Source organism: Apodemus sylvaticus, chromosome 12, assembly GCF_947179515.1.
Source record: "Apodemus sylvaticus chromosome 12, mApoSyl1.1, whole genome shotgun sequence".
NCBI classification, from domain to species: Eukaryota; Metazoa; Chordata; class Mammalia; order Rodentia; family Muridae; genus Apodemus; species Apodemus sylvaticus.
This window is the reverse complement of record NC_067483.1, coordinates 74,614,069-74,641,164: the sequence shown is the minus strand read 5'-3', so window position 1 is coordinate 74,641,164 and position 27,096 is coordinate 74,614,069. Positions and strand designations below refer to the sequence as shown.

The window sequence follows — 27,096 nt, the reverse complement described above, 5'->3', positions numbered from 1 at the left end:
ATCGTAATACAAATCACTTTTTGTCACCTTTATGTAACCTAGTGTCGCCTGGTGAGAGGGAACATCAACTATGAAATTCCCCGGGTTAGACTGGCCTGTAGCCCTATCTGTTCGAGACTCTGGATTGGTGACTGACCTAGTAGGGGCCAGTCCAACCCTGTACAGTTACAGTCTGTGATCTTTTCTAGGTGGGTGGGCCTGGTCACTATGAGAAGGCTAACTGAGAGCAAGCCGGACTGAGCTAGCTGGTAAGCCATCCTCCTTGGCTTCTGTCTTGGTTCCTGCTTGACCTCTACCCTTTGTTCCCCTAATGGTGAACTATGACCTGGAGGCATGAGCTGAAAGCCCCTTTCCTCCCTGAGTGGCTCTGGTCACAGTGTTTGACAAAGCACCAGAAAGCAAGCTACAACACTTTCAAAGCGTCACTAGGACAATACCATATTTTGAACATGAGACAAGGCTGGTAAAAGAACATGATAGAACTTTATTTTAGCTTGTTTGGGACAATGCTTATCCTTATGTTCGGATTACAGAAAATATTCTTTTTAATATGCAAAAAAAATCAAACATCTCTCTAAATGAAACATCTAAAAATTTGGCTCATTGTTGAACACAAAGTGACATATTTGGCTTTTTAAAAAACACAACAAATAATTCCAATGAAGTTGTTACATAAACTGTTTTTCTCCCAGCTGCCTAATGTTCACGGACAGTCTGCTTCTGTGTACATGGCACATACACTGAAATACTTAAGTGAGACAAGAAAGATGAGGTTTTTGCTTACATAAATCACCCAAATGTAAGCAGCGAGTGCACTTACTAAAGAAGCCATCCGCGACCATTAGTTAAGCACTGTTCTCATTTGATCATATCCATAGCTGAGAAATAACACAGACCTAGAATGTGGCCAGGTGCCTTGTAAGTCTGATGTGAATGCTAAAAAGTACGATAGGAAATTCAGAATTCTGCTTTCCATCAAGAAAACTTCCCAGAGGGAGGCGGGGGGCCCAGGAACCCACCGGCCTGCTTGGTGGCAGCTCGCGAAGGGGCAAGGCCCAGAATCTTCTGGATGTTCTGTAGGGAGCACAGTAAGAGCTAATTTTTAATATAAGCTATAAAATGTTTTACATACATTTCAGCAAAGAGAATGCATATAAACTAAAAGTACGGCTACCTGCATCAGGCTGATGGTGTCATATTTTAATATAATGAAGATCACAGCAAACAGACCTGTGCATACCTGACAGGACCTGGGTCTGCTAATATAAAGAAGCCAACTTTGTGGAGTGAATCAATCTCTTTCTCTTTCTCTCTCTCTCTCTCTCTCTCTCTCTCTCTCTCTCTCTCTCTCTCACACACACACACACACACACACACACACACACACACACACACACACACACACGGAGAGGGAGAGGGAGAGAGATTGATTTGTATTGAAGTGATAAGAATATGGAACCTATGGCCTTGTTCATAGTAGGCAATCACTCTACCACTGAGCTGTACCCCAAGCCTCCAGGTAACCTATCTTCCTTCCTTCCTTCCTTCCTTCCTTTGTTCCTTTCAAACCTCCTCCCCTGCCCCCAACCACCTTGATGTTTTGAGACAGGTTTCTCTGTGTAGCCCTGGCTGTTCAGGAATTCACTCTGTAGACCAGGTAGGCACAGTACCTGTCTTCCTGTCTTGCCTGTCTTCCGAGTGATGGGATTAAAGGTTTATCCCCCACCATCCCACTGTAATCTTTTATTTTTAACACAAAGCCTATAAAATACAAGGACTTTCCCTTGAGTATAGTATGCTGACTTTAGCCCTTACTGCACACAGTGACAGAGGGGCTGGGACACAGCTCAGAGGAAAAACATGTGCCTAACTTGGAGGCCCCAAATCTTTAGATTTATAAAATTTTGCGTCTTTATCTTAATTACATCTAATACGGCAATATAAGTGTCACTCAGTTTTTTTAAATACTGAAGCAGTTTCCATAAAAACCAATGATTTTCATGTTCTGATTTCTTTGACTAATATAATATTTCATTTAATTACATAACTACAATAACAAGTGAAACCAGTATAAACAGGTTTTTGGAAAACAATTGACTTTTGGAGCAGACAGGCGTGGGTGTGCTAAAGAGTACTCATGAACAGACAGCTGACTAGAAAATCAATTGGCATATACTTTTGCAGGAATGGAGAGGGGGCAGGAGTGAGCAAAGGTTACGTCTCGGCCAACTGTTAAAAAGTTCACAGTGGGCTGGAGAGATGGCTCAGCGGTTAAGAGCACTGACTGCTCTTCCAGAGGTTCTGAGTTCAAATCCCAGAAACCACATGATGGCTCACAACCATGCATAGTGAGATGTGACCCTCTCTTCTGGTGTGTTTGAAGATAGCTACAGTGTACTTATAGCCGGAGCAAGCAGAGGTCCTGAGTTCAACTCCCAGCAACCACATGATGGCTCAAGACCATCTGTACAGCTACAGTGTACTCATATACATAAAATAAATAAATCTTTAAAAAAAAAAGTTCACAGCAACTTTGAAGAAAAACCTTAGGTATTATTTCATTACTCTTCTTGGTTCCTTCATTTGGTATTTGAAACCACTAAACATTGGGAAGGACTAATGGGTTCTCCAAAATAACAAAGTTAAATTAGCAGCAGGTGTGCTGGCGCACGGTTATAATTTCAGTGCTCGGGAGGTGCAGGCAGGGGGATCAAAGAGTTCAAGGCCAGCCTGAGCCGTCTCAAAAAATTACAATTTAAACTACTGACTTTTATTCTAGTGGGCACTTTTCCACCACACTTTCTATGTGAAAATGCTGGTCTTACACAAATGGCACTCAGTGCACACAGTCTTACACACCTGGACTATTGTCTTTCAACGCTCCTGTCTGTTGGGCTTACGACACCAGGAGAACACCCAGATCAAGGCTGCTTTGTACGTACATACTACTTTCACTCCTTGTCAGAAGATAATGAAGGAACAAACATGACTTCAAGGACCCCTTTAATTTATCATAAAATATTTAAATATATTTGCATATAACAGCTCATATTTTAATGAGAAATTTTAAAATGAGTTAGGAAAACCAATCATTAAGATTCAGGCTAGTGTCGCTGGGCGGTGGTGGCACATGCCTGTAATCCCAGCACTTGGGAGGCAGAGGCAGGCGGATTTCTGAGTTCGAGGACAGCCTGGTCTACAGATTGAGTTCCAGGACAGAGAAACCCTGTCTCAGAAAAAAAACCTTAAAAAAAAAAAAAAAAAGCCAAGAATTTGGGCTAGCAAAATATCTGAGTTTGTATTTCTTTTATAATAAATATAACTTCACAGACAGATAAAAAATCAAAAACAAAAACCCTGCATAAAGCAGTGAGGAAAATCAAACAATGTGCTATCAACTGCCAGCTTTTAAAATGTGAGCACTAACAGCCAGGTGTGACAGCACAGGCCTCTACTCCCCAAACTTGGAAAGCCGAGGCAGGGGGATCAGGAGCTCTGAGGCCAGCCTGGGATACTTAAGATTGTCTCAAAAAAAAAGAAAAACAATTAAAAAGAACAAAAACTGCGCAGTATTTCTTGGGCACATACAATGTATTTAGCTCTAGGCTAAGGATTCTGAGAAACAAGAACAATTTGAAGTTATACAATGGAGAACACAGGATGATAACACATTTGCTCAGCCAACAAACACAGAAGTCTAGACACAACATCCAAGGGACCTCGGCCCAGTTATTCTGCAGACACAGGGGTCAATTATATGAGTCCTTGTCATTTTCCAGAATAAAAGCCAGTTTAAAAACCTCTGATGGACTTTAAATAACAGGGTTACTGCAATGAGGTAGAAAATGGGAAGCGAAGTAAAAACTATTTGGAGAAACAAGTCACTGAGGGGCAGACTGGGCTTCAGGCTCCCGTTGAGGACCTTCCCTTTTGACTCATGCAGCACAGCCAACAAGTCACTATAATGTTGTGCTGCTCTCAACCTTGGCCAGTGCACAGTGGTCAGTGCAGAGACCCAAACTAGGTAGAGGGTTGAGAAGACGTGACCGAATGGTCAGCTGTACGCCTTGGCTTCATATATCCCCTTGGCTTCAGGGAACATCTCGGAAGAAGGACGTGGAGGAGTTTTGTTCACTATCTTCTGGATGAGCTCATGGCAACTGTGGTTACCTACACAAGAGCAGTGAAAATTCCAGTGCGGATGCTTGGAGAGGGGCTTACAAGAAGATCCCAGCCCTAGCTCAGGAGCTACTGATAACTGCTGGCTGCTAAGGGAGGAAGAGTCACTTTTCTTTGGCAGGGTGGTGACTGCTAGGTTGCCCATGTTCCCTCCAGTGGATAGTCTCACACCCATGTCACCACTCACTGGGCTTAGTGTAGGTTAGTAGGTTAGGTTAGCTTAGCGAAGGTTAGGTTAGGTTAGCTTAGGCTAGCTTAGCTTAGGTTAGGTTAGCTTAGGTTAGGTTAGCTAGGAAGGAAGGAAGGAAGGAAGGAAGGAAGGAAGGAAGGAAGGAAGGAAGGAAGGAAGGAAAGAAGGAGGGAAAGAAGGAAAGAAGGAAGGAAGGACGGAAAGAGACAGACATAAAGCCAGGAGTGGACATGTCAGAGTGGCTCTGGAGAAGTTGAAGGGAGGTATGGAGTAATATACAAAACACATTTTTCTATGAACACCAAAGTCTCAGGAAATAAAACATTGAAATGGGCATGGTGACACCAGCACTTGAGAGGCAGCAGCAGGCAGATCTCTGTGAGTTTAAGGTCAGCTTGGTCTACATAGCAAATACTAGGCCAGCCAAAGCTGCACGGTGCAGCCCTGTCTCAAATTAAAAAGCATATATATTAAAAAGTTTTGTAAGCAGGGTGGTGGCAGCATACAACTTTAATCCCAGCACGTGGGAGGCAGGTGCAGGTGGATCTCTATGAGTTCCAGGTTAGCCTGGTCTACAAAGAAAGGTCCAGGATAGCCAGGGCAGTTAGACAGAGATACTGTCTCAAAAAACAAAAACAAAAACAAAAACAAAACAAAACAAAAACAAAAGGGGAGGGAGGGGGGAGAGACAGGGAGAGAGGGAGGGAGAGACAGGGAGAAAGGGAGAGAGAGAAGGAAAGAGAGAGAGGAAGAGAGGGGGAGAGAGAAGACAGACAACAAGAAAACAAAACAAAAGCCCTGACTTCTTCCCTGAAGAAGCTAGATAAGGAGGAACCGCATCATGATACAGGTGACAGACACCAAACCCACAGTCAGCATCTTACTAACTAGGGAAAAACTGCAAAATCAGGAACGATAGAAAGCCATCTACTCTTCCCACTTTTACTCTAAAGTAGTGCCTGAAGTCTTAGGCAGTGCAGACAGGGAAGAGAAACGGGAGGACGTGAGAGACCATCCCTGTCTGTAGCTGATGCGATCCCACGCCGAAGACTGTAAAGTCTCCGTCAGAGAGCCAGCCCTTAGACGAAGCGAGCAAGGATGTCCCAGTGCCACAAATGGCTGCTTCTGTGTACTTACAAAGAAATGATAAACAAATTCTGAAAATTAGCAGGACACAAAATGAGCATACAAAAATCAATAGCTTTTCTCTGCACTTCTCTATAAAAATACCGAGAATTCATTTATAAGACCTTCAATACAAACAAACATGGAATATGTTGAGGACAGCCCACCTAGTAACCAACTTCATTCATTCACAACAGCCTCAAAAACAAATGGAGGAGGCCAGCGGCCAGCGGCAGCTCAGCAACCCCCAGGGAAGGCTGAACCGCCAGCCTGCGGGCAGTGAGGCACAAGTGCAGGGCGCCCTCCTCCTCAGCGCTGGTCTCCATCTCCAACTCCCACTCCTCCCTCACGCCCTCCCCCATCCCCACCAGGCTTTCAGTCCTGCTGCCTCCTGTCAAGGAAAGTACTAGGACTGTCCCTCGTCCTCAGGACACGAGTCAAGCCATCCTTTGCACAAAGTCCTAGCTTGCACAGCACTTGCCTGTGGCCACCGTGCTTCTGTAGCAGGTCTCAGACTCCTACAGAGTCTGCACAGAGGCGGGGACAGGCACGATCTACTGTACTGCCGCTCAGGGTTAGACTTCCATCTAGAGTTCGAGTCCACAGTCCATAAGCTTTTAACTTACTTATTTTCAGTTTCTTTCCTACCATAGGATGAGGCCTAGAATTCATTGCTAGCCCTGACAGAAAACTCAAGTTGTTAGTACCTGGGCTTAACTGTAAATACCCCAAAATTACTTTATTATTGATATTGTCAGAACACCTTACAAAAATGGAGTTTCAAGTAGGGAATTTGGAGTGCTTGTGAGAAAACTCTAAGAAACCAAGACAAGAGTCTTCTGACCTAGAACTGTAGACTTGCTCTTGGAATGTGTCTTCACTCTCCTCTTAGGGACCCGGCCAGGAGTCCCTAAGTCTTGTCACAGCTGGCTATTGTTACTGGCTTACATGCCTCTGTGGAAAACATGTTTTTGCCATGTTTGGCTTGTCCTTATGATTCTACCCTTTACTCATGTGATTCTTCTTAAACCTGGGAATATAAATGATCTGGGTCTGATGCTCTGAAGAAAATTGGCTATTGCATGCATCCACCTCATGTTTAGCCTCCATTCTCCCAGGTCCTACCACCTCCAGAGCAGTGAACACTCCTGAGCTGACAAAGGGCACTAGAACATGAGAGAGAAATGATATTGGAATGACCAAAGTCACTGTACTTAAACAGATACAATGAAGAAGGAACTGAGGCTCAAGAAGGGTGTGGGAGCCATGTTTGGTTTTACGACTGCCCCCATCCCTAATGTCAGTCATCTGGATTTGTAGGCATTTAATACAGCTGTGAACGATACTGGAATTCAGGGGAGCAACTGGAATTCAGGAGATAAACATTCCCAGCATTAGAGGCATGGCTAGTGTGAGCAATGACAGGAAGGAGAGCTGGACATAGTAAGAGCGCGTGGATACTCACTTGTCGGATTGACATGGTACAGAGGATATACAGGAAGATGAAGGAGCAGTCTGTGGTGTCATCTCCCAGCAGGTTTCGATGAGACAGCCCTTGGATGTAAGAGAGAGGAGTGAAGGGGAGCTTTGCCACCACTCTACCATCAAATCTAAAATGAAAAGATAAACAAAGGCAAAGAACTGTTATTTTTAGAAAATCAACAGTTATTTTCAGGAAAAAGTCTGGGGACAAGTAGAACACACTTTAACTAGGACTGAAGGTGCAGCGGTGTGCAGAAGGACCCAGCTAATCAGAGCACTCTAAACAAGTGCCTCTCGGTGCTTCTGGCAGGAAAACCCTGCACACGCAAATTACAGAGGACGGAGAAGACTTGTGTACAGTACAGCTATTACAATATGGTCTATTAGAAACAGAGGTAATAATTGTTTTAAGTATCCTATTAGCTGGGCAAGGTACTCAAGTATTCACAATGCAGAGGCAGGTGGATCTCTCTGAATTCAAGGACAGTTGGGTCTGTACATAGCAAATTACAAGCCAACCAAGGCTACATAGTGAAACCCTGACTCAAAGCAAACAAACAAATAAATAAATAAATAGAGAGCAGGGAAGGGGGCCGGAGAGACGGCTCAGCAGTTGCTCTCACTGGCTGCTCTTCCAGAGGATCAGGGTTGGAGTCCTATCACCCACATTGTGGCTCACAATAGTCTTGTAACTCCAGTTCCAGGAGATTTCATCTGACCTCTGCAGACACCTTGTGCATACATGCAGGCAAAACACCCATATACATTTTAAAAACTGTATCCTCTTAAGTAGCAAGAAATCTGATATATGTAACATACATATTTTAATGAAAAATAACTTTTAGGGGCCAGCAAGATGCCTCATTATGTAAAGGGGGCTGCTGTCCAGCCTGATGGTCTGAATTCCATTCTGGAACCAACAGGGTGAAAGGAGAGAACCACCTCCTGCAAGTTGACCTCTGACCTCCATATATGTACCTCAACACATGTGAGTGTACCCTTCACAAAACACAACCAATTTTTTTTTAAAGACTTAAAAAGTATTTTGGGGAAAAATATATTCTAAAATCAAAAAATGCTAAGAAGAAAGGTATTTTTAACTTCTGAAATCTAATAGTTGTCTCATAAAAAATAATGGGGTTCACAAACCTCAGTCTTGGGGTGCTGCAGCATCACATATCAGGACACTCTAGAAAACCCCTCAGCACACTTGTGAGACAATGAGAGTGACAGAAGAACATTGTGACATTTATGAAAACTGCAGACTCCTTGGAAGGATACCAGAGACACCCAGGAAATCCAAAAAACGTGTCTTGGGAAATCTAGGTCTAAACCCTGTCTCAAAAAGTATGGTGGAAAGACACTAAGGCACTAAAATCAGCTTTCTGGCCATCATTCCCCACCTACCAACATACACACAAGCACACACACACAGACAAACGTATAAAATGTGGGAGGGAGAAGCAGCAGCAGCAGCAGCAGCAGCAGCAATTTTTTGTTTGTTTGAAACAGGGTTTTTCCTCTGTAGCCCTGGTTGTCCTGGAACTCACTCTGTAGACCAGGCTGACTTGAACTCACAGAGATCTGCCTGCCTCTGCCTCCTGAGTGCTGGGATTAAAGGAGTGTGCCACCATTACCCAGCTATCAATTTTTAAGAGAAGATCTTGCTATATCCCAAGATATCTCCAAAATTGCAATCTCTCTGCCCCAACAATCACCCTACCTTTCCTTCTCCTAGAGCTCCTTGGAAAAGTCTAATAATGATTCACACACACACACACACACACAGAGATGACCATGACATTTTATAAGGAATAGCTAAACAAATTTCCTTAACCTAATAAAGGAAAGAGTTGGTGCAAGGTAGACCGTTTCCTTAACTACACTTAAGCTTGCAAATCCAGAGCAAGACTACTACTCTTGAGTATAGAGTATAAAAAAAATCAAGACAGGATTTTGTTGTGTAGTCCAGGCTGTCCTCATTTTTGGACTCAGTAAAAGGAATTATTTTCTTTTTAAAAAACAGTCTAGTCTAGAGAGACCCTAGCTGGAGTGACTGTGAGCACCTGATCCCCCTGCCTCTACTTCCGGAGTGCTGGAGGTATTTGGAAATGGAACTGCCAGAGCACTGCTGGTGGCTTGCCAGTTCTTCAACCCTCCCTTTAAACGTCCACTTCAGAGAGCTGAGATAAGAGAGCATGCTCTCTGGATCAGAGCTGCTTCTCTGGTCTTTTTTGTCTTTCTTTTGAGACAGGTTTTTGCTGTATATTGGATGCTGGCCTTAAGTCTGCTGTGTTTGAGGACAGAATATAGTCTCTCTCTCTTAATGTATATGAGTACATTGTCACTGTCTTCAGACATACCAGAAAAAGGCATCAAATTTCATTACAGATGGTTGTGAGCCACCATGTTGTTGCTGGGAATTGAACTTAAGACCTTGGAAGAGCAGCGCTCTTAACTGAGCGCTCTCTCCAGCCCAAATACAGTCTCTTAAATGCCTACTTTTAGTCTTAACATTAATAGACAGACAGCAGATGCTTTAAGAAAAAGACCTGTTAAGTGTGTTAGTACACACCTGTAGGTCTAGGATTCTAGAACTTGGAAGGCAGAGAGATAGAACAACTGCATTTTCAAGGACAGCCTGGACTACACAACAAAATCCTGTCTTGATTTTTTTTAAAAAGCAAGAATTAAAACGATGATGATAATAATAATATCACAAAAATTTACAACCCATTTCTATGCTGAGGAGTCAAACTAGAAGATAAGAGATATTAAAGACACTTAGAAAGAAGCTACAAAATGCAAATGGACACTACTAACAGAAACACTACTCTTTCATGAGAATATTAAATGTATAATGTGAGAGAGGCAGGCAGATCTCCGTGAGTTTGAGGTCAGCCTGGTCTATACAATGAGTTCCAGGGCTATGTAGAAAAATCATGTCTCAAAAAACAAAAACAAACTAATGGAAAAGGTCAACGTGTCAAACACTCCGAAACAAACTGATGAGTTTCTTCTATTATTCTGTGTGCATGGGTGGGTGTGCATGCAGAGGTCAGACGACACATCTGTACAACTGCTTCTCTCCGCACACCTTTATGTGGATTTCAGGGGTCAAACTCCAGTCGGTCACCAGGTTTGTGGTCTCCAGTTTCCAGGTTTCCAGCCCCTTTACTCACTGAGCTGTGGCCAGCCCACCTACAACACTTTAAATGTTTATGTGACATATTGTCACAGGCCATGGAGTACAGGGAGTGTGACACTTCAGTACAGGTATAAAATGTGTAATGATCATAACGTGGTTTTCAGCTCTCTAGCTCCTCAAACACTTATCGATTTATCTTTTGGTAGTGAGAACAATCAAGATCCTTGCTTCCATATTTTAAAAATATACAATGAATGTATGCTTATTATTAAGCATAGATAGCCTTATATAGAACAGCTGACATGCCTGAAGCATGGTATAAAAGCACCAACTCTTGAAAGCTGTCCTTTAGCATCTATATGCAAACTCTGATATGCCCTTCATTACCATGCAAAAATAATAAATTCGGAAAAACAGAATTAAAGGATATATATAAATTGTGGGATTTCTAGATACCCCATGTCTTTAATCTTCCAATGTCTTCCTGTTCTAGAGGCCTATGGTTCCAAGAATGATCAGCTAAGTACATCGGATGGGGTTTTGGATTCTTTTTAAGACACGGTCTCATTCAAGTCAGCTAGAGCTACATAACTGAATTCACAGAGATCTGCTGTCTTTGCTTCCCCAGTGCTGGGATAATAAAGTCATGTGCCATCTTGCCTGGCTAGAAATTTAACATTTTTGTATTTGGACTTTCTCTAAACCTCTCAACATAGATAAAAAATAACTACTTTCTTCTTCTTTCTCTAGTATACCTCATACATATTTCTATCACAACACCCATCAGTGTATCATTTGTTTATGTCTCTTATCAACCTGTAAAATTTGGTAGCACTGAGACATAGGAAGTAAGAGTAGACATTGAAAGGAGACAGAAGAAAGTGTGAGAAAAAGGAAGACAGAGGGGGGTAAGGAAACAAGGAAGCAGAGCACGTCTACTGACGACTTGGTATCGTTCAGTGAGATCTGGATGTCTGCCGAGCTCTGTCAAAGCAGTGCCACACGATTGCGCCATTCCGCTACTCACTGTTTAAACAACAGCACCTGACCTCATCGCTGAACAAGATTATAGTTGTTAAGACTCTATTTTAAGAGTTAAAACGTTTTTATATTAATACCTTCAGTTTAAGGAAGCATATTAATAAGAAATTTAAAAACAGAGGGATATACTGAATTATTTTTAAAGGTTATATAATGTCTAGGCTTTTATCTGATGAACAAACATTCTCACTGTTAAGTAGATTAAAAAGTTACTAGGAACCAGGCAGTGATGATGCTTGCCTTTAATCCCAGTACTCAGGAGGCAGAGGCAGGAGGATCTTTGAGTTTGAGGCCAGCCTGATCTATAGAGCAAATTCCAGGACATCCACAGCTACATCGAGAAACTCTGCCTCAAAAACCAAAAAAAATAAAGTTAATTTATCAATGCTTCTTAACTGTGGTGGCTTGAGTAAGCTTGGCCCAGGGAGTGGCACTATTCGGAGGTGTGGCCTTATTGGAGAAAGTATGTCACTGTTGGGGAGGGCTTTGAGAACCTCCTCCTAGCTGCCCTCGAGAAGTCTTTTCTTGTTTGCCTTTGGAACAAGATGTAAAACCCTCAGCTCCTCCCAAGCCATGTCTGCCTGGATGCTGCTGTGCTTCCTGCCATGACAATGGGCTGACCCTCTGAAGCTATAAGCCAGCCCCAAGTAAATGCTGTCCCTTATAAGAGTTACCTTGGCCATGGTGTCTATTCTCAGCAATGGACACCGTAAGACATCAACTGTCCCAATGCTGCCACCCTTGAATACAGTTCCTCAGGTGACCACCAAGATTATCTTCATTGCTACTTCATAACTGTAATTTTACTGCTGTTATGAACAGTAATGTAAATTATTTGTTTTCTGATGGTCTTAGGACACCCCCGAGAGTTGTCTGACAGAGCCTGACAAAGGGGGGGGGGGGTTCTGATTGCCATATTATATGATTGTATTCTTTTAAAATGAAATTCTCATTTATATAATTATATTGAAGTTATTTTAAAAAAGAAAAAGAGGATGGCTCAGGGGATAAAGTCAGCCATCATGCATAACAACCTGAGTTCAAATCCCGGGACCATCTGATGGAAGGAGGGAACAGATTCCAGCAAGTTGTCCTCTGACCTCTACTCATGCATGTTGTTTTAAAAATTAAAATCCCAGCCCTTTGACTTTACCAGTGAAGATTGAGGAGTCAGAGCTAGGGTGAAAACCTGCTAGCTCACAGAGGCAGAGGAAACCCAGCACTCTGCCAATGTCTCCTCCTCCACACAGTCTTAGATACCTTCCAACTCAAAGGCCCTCCTTTCCGTTCACTTACGTTCACTCCCTGCCAGCTGGTTACTTGCACAGCCACTGGACCTGTGCTGACTTTCTTTAGTTTTTGCATTAAAGCTGTATGTCAGAGCTAAGCCATGCAAAAGTACTGGTTTACAGTAAACAGAAAGCTCTAGGATCAAAGGCTGAGCCACACTACAGCCAGAAACAGGTTTTTACCAGTTCACAATCTCAGGATTCACAATGTGATCAAATGACCTGCAATATATGTGCCTGCTCACTCTCTCTTTCTCTCTCTTTCTCTCTCTCTTTGAAAATCAGCCCTGCTGTAGTGGGGTACAGAAGCATGGATACTGCTGCATACTCTCAAAGGATTATGACAGACATGTGACGGTGAGGATATGCTCAAAGCACACCATACACCAGTACTGTACATTCACATGGTGAATATAAGCCAGTTTTAAAAGGGCAGACAGTATGAGGGAAATTTGCTCAATGTACAAGGTATACTTGTAACACATACAATAAATATATACAATGAAAGCACTTTTCTTGATATGTGAATAATTTATGAGTTTGAAATTTTGTTTTCTTTCTTCCCTTTTTTGGGGGGGAGAGGGCAGGGGTTCAAGACAGGTTTTCTCTGTGTAGCCTTGGCTGTCCTGAGCTCACTGTGTAGAACCTGCCAAAGGCTCCCAAGTGCTGGAGTAGAGACACGTGCCACCATTGCCTGGCTTTCTTTCATTATTTTTGAGAGCGGATTTGGCTGTGCGGTATAGGTTGGCCTCAAACTCAGAATTACTTAGAAATTCTGTCAGATACAATATTACTACAAATCTTATGCTCAAAGCATACAAAGAGAACATTTATTAGGCAGAAGCATATAAAAGGTTACTCACATGGAATTAAACATTCCCATCAGCGCAGTAAAACAAAAGCCAATCGCAAACATGGATTTCATCCGTACCTACAAGGAAAGCAAAAAATGGTCATGTCACACTAAATGTGTGTGTGCTTGTGTGTGTGTGTGTGTATCATAGTACAAAAAAATTGAAGTTTCATGTAATTTTTCTTAAGTTTTCCATAGAGCTGAGTGTGGTGGCAGGCAGAGACTGGCTGATCTGACAGGCTGATCTGACGGGATGAGGTGAGATATGAGGCCAGGGTCACACAGTGAATCTCTGTCTCAAAGACAATCAAACAACAAACAAAAAGTTCTCTTTTGCAAAAAGCTCCTTGTTACCTAACTCACCTTCCGTCTCCAATTCCTCCTCTCCTTGCTTCTTGTAATAAACTGGGATAGCTCTGAGGTCACACTCTGGCCAACCAGTCATAAGTAACAAGTGTTAACTGGGAAATCTGTCTTTCGTACGATGGAGTCTGGAATCCCTGAATTCACGGATTCTCTGTCTGTCTGATGAGTAGCTGGATCACAGGCATGCACTACCACACTATCTGGGATCACAGGCATGCACTACCATACTCTCTGGGATCACAGGCATGCACTACCATACTCTGGGATCACAGGCATGTACTACCATACTATCTGGGATCACAGGCATGCACTACCATACTCTCTGAGATCACAGGCATGTACTACCATACTATCTGGGATCACAGACATGCACTACCACACTGTCTGGGATCACAGGCATGTACTACCACACTATCTGGGATCACAGGCATGCACTACCATACTCTCTGGGATCACAGGCATGCACTACCATACTATCTGGAATCACAAGCATGCACTACCATACTATCTGGGATCACAAGCATGCACTACCATACTATCTGGGATTACAGGCATGCACTACCACACTATCTGGGATCACAGGCATGCACTACCACACTATCTGGGATCACAGGCATTCACTACCACACTATCTGGCTGTGAAAAACACTTTTTAAAAGGACAAACTTGAATCTTCTTAGGCTTTTCCCAAGGGGTGAGGTGGTATGACTGGAATGAAGAACATAATGCCTCTGGAAAAGTACCAACCAGTCAAGTGAATTTTGACTGAGGCCCAGAGTCTTTGACGGCATGCTAAGCTATTCGCCAGCTTAGGGCCAACCTCTTGACTCCATGAGCAACAGAAAGAAAGCAACATGGTAGGCACTGTAAGTTAGGTATCCTATTACTTGCAACTAAATTCTTATCAAATTCCATATCCCATAAATGCAAAAATAAATGAGTATAAAGATGTACAGTTTACAGACAGTATCTCTGGATCACTTGGCAATTTTTACCTTAATAATTTCCAAATAGTGAACATGATAAACACTGTGCTAAAGGTAAGAAAATTCTCTTTTTAAAATATCTCCCTGGGACTGGAGAGATGGTGCAGTGGTTAAGAGCACTGACTACTCTTCCAGAGGACCTGAGTTCAATTCCTAGCAACCACATGGTGGCTCACAACCATCTGTAATGGGATCTGAAGCCCTCTTCTGATTGTGCTTGAAGACAGCAACGGTGTACTCATATACATGAAATAAATCTTTAAAAAAATATCACCCTGTATGTGGTACTACAAGCCTTTAATCCCAGCACTAAGGTTGGAGAGGCAGGCTAATTGTTCTGAGTTTGAGGCAACCTAGTCCACATAGCCAAGTTCCAGGGCAGTCAGGGGTACATACTACAAAAAATTTTTTTTCTGTCTCAGAAAAAAAAAAATTCCAGTAAATTAGTGATTCTGGAAAAGAATTCTTAGTGAATAAAGAACCATAGCCAAGATCTCCCAACAAGTGAAGAAGCTCATGGAAAGCTGAGATCCCCAGGCTAACTACACACAACTAGAAAAGGCAGCCCTGCGTCAATGAAGGGGCGAATGGGCTGGAGAAGCCACTTTCCTTACATTAATGTGACTGCCAACAAAGCCGTCTCCAATGCCAACCCCTACCCTGGAATTACACAAATGCCATAAACCAGGATTCAACATGAGCACAGGAAGAAAACTAACTGGTTTTGTTTTAAAATAAAAAGGGGCTGGAGCTAAGGGGGGGCTCACTGGCTGCTCCTAGATGACCTGGGTTCAATTCCCAGCACCCAAATAATGGCTGACAATCATCTGTAATTGCAACCTTAGGGGATCCATTTCTGGCTTCTGCCGGCACCAGGCATATTCATACATACTTGCTGGCAAAACATCTATACACATAAAAATAAATAGTTGTTTTTAAAAAGAGGAAAACTTGGGACTGGAGAGATGGCTCCGTGGTTAAGAGCACTGACTGCTCTTCCAAAGGTCCCGAGTTCATTTCTCAGCAAGAACATGGTGGCTCACAACCAACTGTAATGGATTCTGATGCCCTCTTCTGGTGTGTTTGAAGACAGCAACAGTGTACTTACAATACTTATGTAAAACAAATACATAAGCCAGCCGTAGTGGCACACACCTTTAATCCCAGCACGCTGGGAGGCAGAGGCAGGCGGATTTCTGAGTTCGAGGCCAGCCTGGTCTACAGAGTGAGTTCCAGGACAGTCAGGGCTACACAGAGAAACCCTGTCTTGAAAAACCAAAACACACACACAAAAAAAAAAAAGAAGAAGAAAACTTTGCCAGGAGAGTGCCAGAGTGAGACTCTTGTCTCCGAAGGCAGAGACAGGGGGATCTCTATGGGTTCAAGGCTAGCCTGGTCTACAGATCAAGTTCCAGGACAAGCAAGGCTAAGCAAAAAAAAAAAAAAAAACCAAACCCTGACTCAAAACAAAAACAAACCAACCAACCAAAACCATGAAAACCTTAAAAAACTTAAGAAAGCAAGACATGGAGTGTCATTGGCAGAACTGTATTGTAAGGGACGGAAATGACTGTAATTGTGATTCTGGCATGTGTTTTTTCCATCAGCATTTTAACTCTAATAATGTTTATGTCCCTTACTGCACATAAAAACTTAAATGATTCAGAATCAAAGAAGAAAAAGCAAGGCAAATTGTAACCTCCAAAGCAGCCTTTATACACAAAGTATAAAATAAAGGGTTTTTAATTGAGGGTGGGCAGGGAGGGCTGTTTGTTGGTTTTCCTGACGCAGGTCTTTCTGGGCAGCCCTGGCTGGCTGGGAACTCAGAGATCCCACTTGCTTCTGCTCCTGCGAACTGGGATTAAAGGCATACACCACCATGCCAGCTTTAAAATGAAGCTTAAAGGTGGCAGCAGATTTTAATTCTATTTAGTCCAATAAACCTATGATTATTATTTACAGCCCTGATAGGTGATAAATTTTAAGAACTTAAATGTAATGTATTTGATGCAAATAGGACTTTTGTTGAAAAAAATTAGCTTATGCAGTTTACCATCAGTTATACTCTGGACTCTTACCATTGACAGGTCTCTATTGTTGTTCTTTAGTTTCTCTTCTTGTCTCTCTGAAAAGAATAAACTGGTTAGTTCAAAAACATTGAGCACAGCCTAATTCTTGAATACATTATCACTGTTTGGAGATTACAATAGCATTTTGTCTCAGTATCACTCAATAAGATGAAGTGAATACATGGGCTGTTGCTTACTCTGCACTAACCCAATGTTTAAATATAGAAGGATGCCAAAATATTTCAATTTAAAAAGCGCTATGAGCAGCACTTACAGATGGGGGAGAACCAACAGATGTCTAATTAGACTCATGGCCTACTAAACAAGAGGGAAATCATGCCTAGAAAGCTAGCTTCCTGGAGCTAGTGAGGTCATAGATCTTAGAAAGACTACGAGAAATGGCTCGGCAGTTAAGAACACTGGCTGTTCTTCCAGTGGATGTGGGTTCAGTTACCAGCATCCACATGGAGGCTCACAAGTTAAAAGCTTGAAAAGAAGAAAATCAATCTACTACCCGCACCTTGGTATGCCACGTAACTCCTGTCTACTCTAAATTATAGCCTTATCCTACAGATGAGTGTAGCTACTATGCTCATCAAAGAAGCTTCTCTTTGCAACAAATGGAGACCACCATAGAAAACCACAATCCAACACAAAGCAGAAAACAGCAGAGCATGAAGATTCAGAGTGTGTAGTGGACACATCTACTCCACAGTTCCTGCATCCCTGCTCAGGGAACATCACAAAAGAGGGAAGGAGCATTCGGACTGTACGAGCAAGAATACCAGGAAGTCTGATGTTGAAACTGACTCTCCTAGAAATGGCTGCATAAACAAGACCAAAACAATGGCAAATCAATAGACAATAGACTCAATAACATGGAAGGACAAGATTTCACAGGGTCCCACCCCCAGATAAAGACCTTTATGAAAGTTGGGTGGTGGTGGCGCACACCAGTAATCCCAGCACTCTAGGAGGCAGAGGCAGGCGGATTTCTGAATTCAAGGCCAGCCTGGTCTACAGAGTGAGTTCCAGGACAGCCAGGGCTATACAAAGAAATCCTGTCTCGAAAAACCAAATCCAAAAAGCCCCCCCCCAAAAAGAAAGAAACTAATGACTGCTGAGAGGGGGAAAATTGGCTTTGCTCAGGGATGAGCCCTTTTACTAGCTATTCAATACAAAGAGGCCAGCTTTGAAACAACAGACACAAAACAACAAAAACAGAAGAACCAGATAGTATTTACATACTTACGCATGCATATACATACATCTATGTAACAATGATAAAGAATGAGAGACTAAGGATTTAAGATGGAGGGAGGTATGGGAAACTTTGAGGGACGAGGAACGGTACCTGGGAGGGGCTGGAAACAGGAACAGGGTAAAGTGATATGACTATTTAATTAAAAATATTATTTGAAAGCCTGGGTGGTGGAGACACATGCCTTTAATTCCAGCACTCAGGAAGTAGGGGAAAGAGGATCTCTGTTAGTTTGAGGCCTGACTGACCTATATCACGAATTCCTGGACAATCGAAGCTACAGAGAAACACTGTCTCAAAAAACAAAACAACACACACACACATATATACACATATATAGACACACACACAAATATATACATATACATATACACACACATACATGCACACACATACAGACACACACACATGCACACACATATATACATACAGACACACACTGTATATTTGTGTGTGTCTATATGTGTGTGTATATACATACTGTGTGTATATACACACTGTGTGTGTGTATATGTGTGTGTCTGTGTATGTGTGTGTGTGTGTGTGTGTGTGTGTGTACACAGACACAGGCATGTGTACAAACACACACACACACACACACACCCCAAGTTGTATTTAGGTTACTCTCTTACCTATCTTCTTTTTCTGTTGTCGACCAGCTGACTCTGTTATAGTTTCCTTCTTCTTCTCTACTGTAAACATAAACACAAAATTATATATTAGAAGGATGCTCTCTCACAGATGAATTACTACAAAGTAACACTGACCAACTTTAGCCATGATTCAGTTAACTGACCTATTCCCTTAACTGCTGGCAAAAAATTAAAACTAAGCATTTGCTTAGTGTGTATAAGGCCTAATGTTTTTTCAAAGACACCACGAAAATAGAACTGCTTTATGAGTATCAGTATTCTCCAGATAACAAGATTTAGATCAGCACAAGAAAACAAATCTTTGTTTAATTCTAATTCAAACCTATTTATAAACCTGAAAAAATTCCCATGCCGAGATCCATGATGAATTCTGAATATAAAGTACAAGGAAAAAATTACATATTCACATTTACATGTTCAAGTCAGGCTGTCCATGCCTGTATTTTTAGAACTCCACAAGCCAAAGCCAGAAGATCACAAGTACAAAGCTAGCCTGAGCTACATGGCAAGAATTTCAAGGGATCAAAAATTTTCAACAGCTGGAGATACAGTTCAGGAGTAGATAGATCACTTACTCAGCATGATCAAGGCATAGAGCTCAATCCTCAGTACCGATGGATAGATGGGTAGATAGATGGATGGATGGATGGATGGATGGATGGATAGATGATGGATGGATAGACAGATGGGTGGGTGGGTAGATGGATGGATGGATAGAAGAGAGGTGGATGGATGGATGGATGGATGGATGGAGGATAGATAGATGGATGGATGAATGAATGGATAGATGGATGGATAGAGATATAGATAGATGATGGATGGATAGATGGATGGATAGATAGATAGATATAGAGATAGATAGACAGAAAGACAGACAGACAGACAATGACAGATTTCTTAAGTGTGTTCAGAGAGGGAATTTACAAGGTTTTTCTTTTCTTTTAAACAACCTTCATTAACAGCTGTCCAATGGTTATAAATTACAGAAGTCAGAATCCACGTCCATTCTTTTTGTATTATACCTATCATGGTAAACTACATACAGCAATGATAAAAGATGTCAATTGATGATAGAATTAAAAATAATATAAATTTACCTCCAAATAATAATAATGAACTATGTAAAGCAAAATAAACTTGAAGATGTACTTTTTATTTATGTGGATGAGTATTTTGCTTGCATGTATATATGTGCACAATGTGTGTGCCTGGTGCCCATGAAGAATATGGTGTCAGATCCATCAGATCCCCTGGTACTGGATGACGAGATGATTGTGATGTATGTGCTGGAAATTGAGCCCAGGTCATCTGCAAGACCAACAAGTATCTTAATCGATGTGCTATCAATCCAGTCTGCTGGTTTGGTTTTTTTGAGACAGGGTCTCATTGTTACCGGCCTGGAACTCACTATGTAGATCAGGCTGGCCTCAAACTCAGAGCCCTGCCTGGCCCTGCCTCCAGAGTGCAGGAATTATGGATGTACACCACCATACCCAGCCTGAAGTAAACTCTTCATTTGCTTCCAAAATGTAAATAAACTTAATGTAAACATTATAGATACTAATGAAAAGCCTAAAAATGTTAAGAAAAAAATTCATGGCTAAGATATGAGAACATTCATTGAAGTAAATATGACAGTAAATTATATATATTACATAAAGAAATTTATATTCAGATACCAGTATATGCTAACTAGTATGTTATCGTAACAAAATTTCTCAGAAAACTGTCATACTATAGAGATACTTTATTCTTTAGTCTATTAAGCAAGCATTTACAGCTATCTAAGATCACGTTAAGGGCTAGAGATACTACTTTGTCTTCACAGACATTACAATGCAGTTGAGCAAAAGAACATAATCCTAATAACCCCAGTCCGCAGGTAGGAAAGATTGAGACTGTGGCCAGATGGCAGTGGTGCACACCTTTAACTGCAACACTCAGGAGGACAGGAAGGTAAATCTGAGTCCAAGGCCAGCCTGGTCTACAGGGACAGTTCCAGCATAGCCAGGGCTACACAGGGAGACCCTGTGAAGGGGGAGATGTGAGGGGGTGACCACACTGTGGCAAGTGCTCCAAGGAGAGGTCCATGGATAAGTCAGAGACTACAAGGATGTGATTCCGTCTGGTGACTAAATAAACCTAAGTGTTTACTAAAAAGATACAAAGGGAGAGTTTTTACCACGTAAAGGAATAGCAAGCACTAAGGCCCAATAGTAGGAAAATCCAAGCCCCATTCAGAAGTTAGAAAGGGGCCTATGAAACCAGGCAGAAAACACAGGAGAATATGAAATAAGTTGTGGCGTCAGGAAAGCCAGGCATGGTGGTATACCCTCGTAATGCCACTCTAGTAGAAGCTGAGACAGGAGGATTGCAACTTAGAAGCAAGCCTGAAGTATATAGCAAGCCGCTACCTCAAAACCCCACAAAAACAAAGTCAGAAAAAAAGGGAAGAAAGAATCTTACTTTCCTGAGCTTTACTGGTCATATCTTTTTTTAAAAGTTTTTTTTTTTCATTTATGTGTGTGTGTGTGCCTGCTTGTCTGTATATGCACCATGTCTATACAGATGCTCACAGGGACAAAATAGGGCAATGGATCCCTGGAACCGGAATTACAGGCAGCCATGAGCCACATGATGTGGGTACTGAGTCCTATTACAAGAACAGAAAGCATTCTTTTTTTTTTTTTTTTTTTTTTTTGGTTTTTCTGAGACAGGGTTTCTCTGTGTAGCCCTGGCTGTCCTGGAACTCACTCTGTAGACCAGGCTGGCCTCAAACTCAGAAATCCGCCTGCCTCTGCCTTCCAGAGTGCTGGGATTACAGGTGTGCGCCACCACCGCCCGGCTCAGAAAGCATTCTTAACTGTCGCTCCATCTCTTGAGGGTTAAGGACATATCTACCTACCTTCCTTCCTTCTTCCCTCCCTTCCTTTCTTCATGTTCTCATCACTATGTAATCCTTAGCTGTCCTGAACGCATTATGTGGCCCAGGCTGGCCTTAAACTCAGAACCACCACACCTGGCAGCTGCTGCTCCTTTTCTTTTCTTTTTTTTTTCCTTTCCTTTTCTTTTCTTTCCTTTTCCTTTCCTTTCCCTTTCCCCTTTCCCCTTTCCTTTCTTTCTTTCTTTCTTTCTTTTCTTTTTCTTTTTTCTTTTTTCTTTTTTTTTTTTTTGAGACATGGCCTCTCTATGCAGCCCTGGCTGGCTTGAACTTGTTGTATAAACCAGACTGTCCTGAAACTCAGAGATACTCCTGCCTTTGCCTCAGAGACTTAAGACATGTACCAAGTCTGGCTCGTTGATTTCTTGAAGTTGGGTTTAGCTATGCAGCTCACACTAGCCTCAAACCCAGAACTCCCTGTTTCAGTCTCCTAAATACTAGAATTACAGGCATGTGCCATTCCACCCAGCACACAGGACTTCTATGTAACACAACCAGATTCATGTTCTGAAAAAGTACTCTACAGGTGCTCTACAAAGTCAATCTGAATAACTGAGGGCAGACCCTGGAGGTGCTGCAACAGATGCAAGGAGACATGGTCCTGTAAGATAGGTGGGTTTGGCAGATATGGGAGATGTAAAAAGATCTAAAACCATTCAAGAGGACAGAGCAGCTCCAGGCTTTGACAATGAACTCCGTGGGGTAATGACAATGACAAGTCCTTGAACAAAGGGAGCAAGCCTTCTATCTGTAACCCTACACTAGAAGGACGGTCAACTGGGAAGCCAAGGGAGGCCTGAGCTACAAAGCAAGTTCTAAGTCAGTCAAAGCCAAAAGCCAAAAACCTAAAATGGAACAAAACCAAAAACCCAAAACCATAATACCTTTCCTGTTTACCATGTACCAGTCACTGCTCCAGTCACACAGGGGCATACGTGACCAGCAGAGAACCATGCATGTCCTAGCAGCATTTCCATACTAGTAAGTAGAAGCAAGCAACAAAGAAAGCAAGCATACAACTTTTTTTTAAAAAAGATTTTTGATGAGCAAGGTGTGGTGGCTCATGCCTGTAATCCCAGCACTTGGGAGGCGGAGGCGGAGGCAGGTGGATTTCTGAGTTTGAGGCAAGCCTGATCTACAGAGTGAGTTCCAGGACAGCCAGGGCTACACAGAGAAACCCTGACTCAAAAAACAAAAACAAAAACAAACAAACAGACAAAATTTTTGGATTTCCCGGCTAGAAGCATAAAAAGGTAAGAAAATACTGGAAGGTCATGTTTGTGAAAGTGACTATAATGAATCTGAATTAAATATGGCGAGCCAACATTATCAACATTGAATAAAGGATGGCAAACTGTAATTTTAAAAGTCTAGGTTTGAAAACAAAAGTCTAAGTTTAGTCTCCAGTTCTTTGTTTTCTTGTGATGTAAGTCTATCATTAACTTTCTAGGTCTCAATCTCCTGTCCCATAAGGTGGAGACATTTTTATAACCAACCACGATGGTTTCTATGTGGACCAAATGACATATTTTTAACTGCTGAGGGTGGAACTCCAGGCTTGGGACACAAACTCTGTCACAGGTCTCTTCTCTCAGCCCCTCAGCTAAGATGACTTAGGGGAGGAAATGCGAGGGCAGCTGAGGAGTGCACCTCAGCTGGCAGAGTGCTTGCTCCCACACACAATGCCCCAGTGCAGTCCCCAGCACCCCACGAACTGGACTTGATGGTGAATAACTGAATGCCAGCACTTAGGAAGCAGAAACAGGATGATCAGAAGTTCAAGGGCAACCTCAGCTAACTGAGTTCAAAGCTAGCTTGGCCTATATAAGACCCTGTCTAAAATTAAAAACAAAACAACAAACACAAAATTTACAAAGATATATGGAAATAAGAAGGATATAGGAGTAAAGCTAGCTGTAGAAACTCTTAGAAGCCAAGTTAGGTGTGGTTTGGGTTCTAAATGGCTATAGTTCAGTTGGAAGGTAGAAGAATCAGTTCAGGGTCATCTTTAGCTAGTGAGTTCAAAGTCAACCAGAGCTAAATGAGACCCACCTCAAAAAACAAAACAGAAAGAATACTGGATACCAACTGTGCTTTTACAGAACCATTTGAAGTCCCCAGGAACTGGGGAGCTGAGGGTGACGCATCAGAAATTTGGGGCCTGCCTGGGCTGCCTAAGGCCTTATTTATATGATCAGTTGTGCCCTGCTAAATTTTAACTTTACTTCAAAGGCCACACATTTTACCCATCTTAATCATTTTTTCAAACATTTTTTCAGCTTCCTCACCCAACTGAAACGTGGCTTAACCCTAAAGGGTACCATTCCCATTGACACTAGTCATAACGACTCATTCTTACATATTAAAATCTCCATGTTTACTAATGGGATTTTTCATCGATTCTCGGCCTTTTGGCTAAGATCAAGTGTACTAATGGGATTTTTCCTTTACCTAGAATTTCCTTTCCCTGTCTCATTTTCTTTTTTTTTTTTTCTTTTTTTTTTTTGGTTTTTTTTTTTCCAGACAGGGTTTCTCTGTATAGCCCTGGCTGTCCTGGAACTCACTCTGTAGACCAGGCTGGCCTCAAACTCAGAAATCCACCTGCCTCTGCCTCCCAAGTGCTGGGATTAAAGGCGTGCGCCACCACCACCCGGCTCCCTGTCTCATTTTCTATCTACATTCTAACCCACAATACACTCAGTCCATCTGTATCATGAGGCCTTCCATGGTCCTTCACAACAGAACAGGACCTCTTCTTTAGAATGAAGATTGATTGTGTGTGTGTGTGTGTGTGTGTGTTATGTATGTGTACACCCCCTACTTCCCCCTCCCCCACCCCATCTTAGGCAAGGTCTCAATAGACAGTTCTGGCCTGGAATGCACTATGTAGACCAGGCCTGCCCTATCTAGAGCTCTACCACACAGAGATTCCTTTTAGTTTTATTTTATTTATTTATTGGTTTTTCCAGACAGGGTTTCTCTGTGTAGTCCTTTATTTATTTGTTCATTTGTTTGTTTGTTTGTTTTTTGACAGGGTTTCTCTGTGTAGCCCTGGCTGTCCTGGAACTCACTCTGTAGACCAGGCTGGCCTCGAACTCAGAAATCCGCCTGCCTCTGTCTCCCAAGTGCTGGGATTACAGACATACAACACCACTGCCTGGTTCCTTTTAGCTTTATTAAAGATGCTGCACAAGAGTCTTTGATTTCTATTTTTACCAAGTTGGAGTACAACTTTGTTTGTAACATGAATCTCCCTGTGTAGCTCACACTAGCATGGAACTCACAATTCTGTCTCCTGAGTGCTGAGATTTCAGTTGCCCTAACAAGGAATATTGAACTCTTTCGTATTCTTGGTATGTTCCTATAATAGTTACTGTGAACATGCACCCAATGGACTTACTGTGTTGAAACTTCCACCGTGCTACCATACTCACATTTTTTACTTTGTTTTTCCACTTCTGCCTTCAATCTCTTGTACTTGTCTGTCCTGTAAACCAGGACCCAGGTTATGCCTAAAATATTAAAAGCAACATACAAATGAGAAAGAAATGGAAATCACAACGAACATTAATTGCTAGTGTTGGAGACAAAAGGATTTCAACATTTTGTTCTAGACTTATCAGTAACTTTTTTCAAAGCCAGATCAAAACACTGGCTTTTTTTAAGTGTATATAGGGGACATATAAAGAAAATCAGGAGCCGGGCGGTGGTGGCGCACGCCTTTAATCCCAGCACTTGGGAAGCAGAGACAGGTGGATTTCTGAGTTCGAGGCCAACCTGGTCTACAGAGTGAGTTCCAGGGCAGCCAGGACTACACAGAGAAACCCTGTCTCGAAAAAAAACAAAAAAAGAAAAAAGAAAAGAGAAAGAAAAAAAGAAAAGAAAAGAAAACCAGGAAGAATGATTCCACACTACTCTCCTGCTTCTATAGAGGATGAGCCCGAGATTTCTTGCAACGGACCACGCAGGTCGCAGGAAGTGAGGCTCCCGATCTTTCCTTCAAGGGGTGCAAGGGACCCCAGTGCCCTTCCACCCTGAGATTAACCAAACGTCCAAGAAACGGACACCCTCACCCTCGGCGAGCAGCGCGGTGCACACGGAGATAAAAACGATGAGCAACGTGTCTGCAAACATGGTGCTCATCTCGCTCGTCCGTCCCTGCGCTCCCACCCTTCACGGGGGAAGCACGCAAGAGCCACAGAGACCGGGAGGAGACTTGGCGGGACCGACCCTCGAGAAGCACTAGAACTTTGACAGCACGGAGTCGACACTTCCGCTTCCGGGGCACCGACCCGGAATTGCACGCTTCACTCCTGCGGTGCGGCCGCTTGAGTCGGAAGACAGCCACCAGGCGCGAGTCTCGGGGGCTGAAGGCGCGCGCTAAGCCCAGTCTCGCGAGAGCTGGAAATGCAGTTCCGTCGGAGGATGGCGGGGTGCAGGAGGGATTAGGTCCTCGGCGGTGCGTTAACTGTTCTCCGAGTCCGATCGCCTACCTCACCGCCAGAATCCTGTCGTGCGGTGTCTGGACTGCGCCTTCAACCCCACCTCCGCGGCCGAAAAGTTAGGCTAACACGTACCGAACGCCAGGGTCTGGGTGCTCGCCCCTGGTCGCGGGGCCGCGCGCGCCGAGTGGCGGTAGCCGTCGCCGCCGGTGGAGATGAGCCTTTGTTACGCCGGAGGAGGGCAGCGGCTGCACACTTAGCTGCCGCTGAGGTTTTATTGGAAGGAAAGGTCCGCGGTGGCACAGTGGACGGGAAAGAAGTGGGAACGTTGAGTTCGAGGATTAGCAGTGTTATTCTGGAAAAAGCTAAGAACTTTGTAGGCAAAGTGGAAGGCGGGGATGGGGGCGAGAAAAGGTGTTTGAAAAGGCACGATCTGTAAAGTAGACTGTCTCGAGAGAGGCTCGAAGTCTGATGACCTCGGTGAGGGACAGTAGATTGATTACCTTTGTGCAAGCAGGGCATGAAAATGACCGCAAGCCCTCGATAAGAGCACCCAATTCCTCCCAATTCTCTGATCGTCTCTTTTCAAGAAAACTCAGTAATCTTCATTTGTGCGTTTGTGTTTGCTTTGAGACAGGGTTGCGCTGTGTAGCCCTGGTTGACCCGGAGCACACAAGAGATCCACCTGCCTGAGCTTTCCATAACAGTGCCACCATGCCCAGCGTGACTTCCATTTCCTGTCACTGGTTCTTCCAAATTTCACTGCACACAGTTATAAAATAAATTATAAAATAAATCTCACGTAACATTACCTTTTTAGTTTCTCTTGCCTTATACTTACCCAAGACCCCTTTAATAGATATTAAATGTGTCTGTTAGATAAAGACATAAATATAAGTAAATATCGTTAATAGACATTAAACATATGCCAGGAACAGTACTGGGCCCTGTAAGATGGAGTAAGATAAGATTCCTTGGTTCCAAAATTCCCCAAGAGAAATCGTACGCCATAATAAGATATAATAGAGTTATGGCTAAAGTGTTGAGAGCACAAGACCGATTCTTCCCGGC

The 27,096-nt window shown here is 42.8% G+C and overlaps 1 protein-coding gene and 1 long non-coding RNA gene across 2 annotated transcripts; one reads left to right on the top strand and one right to left on the bottom strand.

Annotated features, from left to right (window-relative positions):
* Positions 1-461: 461 nt before the first annotated feature.
* Positions 462-25,879, bottom strand: Tmco1 (transmembrane and coiled-coil domains 1). The gene is made up of 7 exons (XM_052200618.1): positions 25,657-25,879; positions 25,018-25,095; positions 18,622-18,681; positions 16,738-16,784; positions 13,318-13,385; positions 6,960-7,104; positions 462-1,074 (listed from the first exon to the last, which is right to left on the bottom strand). The coding sequence occupies exons 1-7, from the start codon at positions 25,724-25,726 to the stop codon at positions 976-978; spliced, it is 567 nt and encodes a 188-aa protein (XP_052056578.1). The 5' UTR covers positions 25,727-25,879; the 3' UTR covers positions 462-975.
* Positions 25,879-26,836, top strand: LOC127697454 (uncharacterized). Its single transcript, XR_007980471.1, has 2 exons — positions 25,879-26,314; positions 26,663-26,836. It is a non-coding gene; the product is annotated as an uncharacterized LOC127697454 (long non-coding RNA).
* The last annotated feature ends 260 nt before the right edge of the window (positions 26,837-27,096 follow it).

Excerpts from the sequence above, each read along its gene's own strand:
- Tmco1 (XM_052200618.1), bottom strand. The coding sequence starts at position 25,726 with ATGAGCACCATGTTTGCAGACACGTTGCTCATCGTTTTTATCTCCGTG. Across the intron at positions 25,096-25,656 it reads CACCGCGCTGCTCGCCGAGG|GCATAACCTGGGTCCTGGTT; the intron begins GTGAGGGTGTCC and ends TTAATATTTTAG. Across the intron at positions 18,682-25,017 it reads GGAAAAACAAAGTAAAAAAT|TAGAGAAGAAGAAGGAAACT; the intron begins GTGAGTATGGTA and ends TTATGTTTACAG.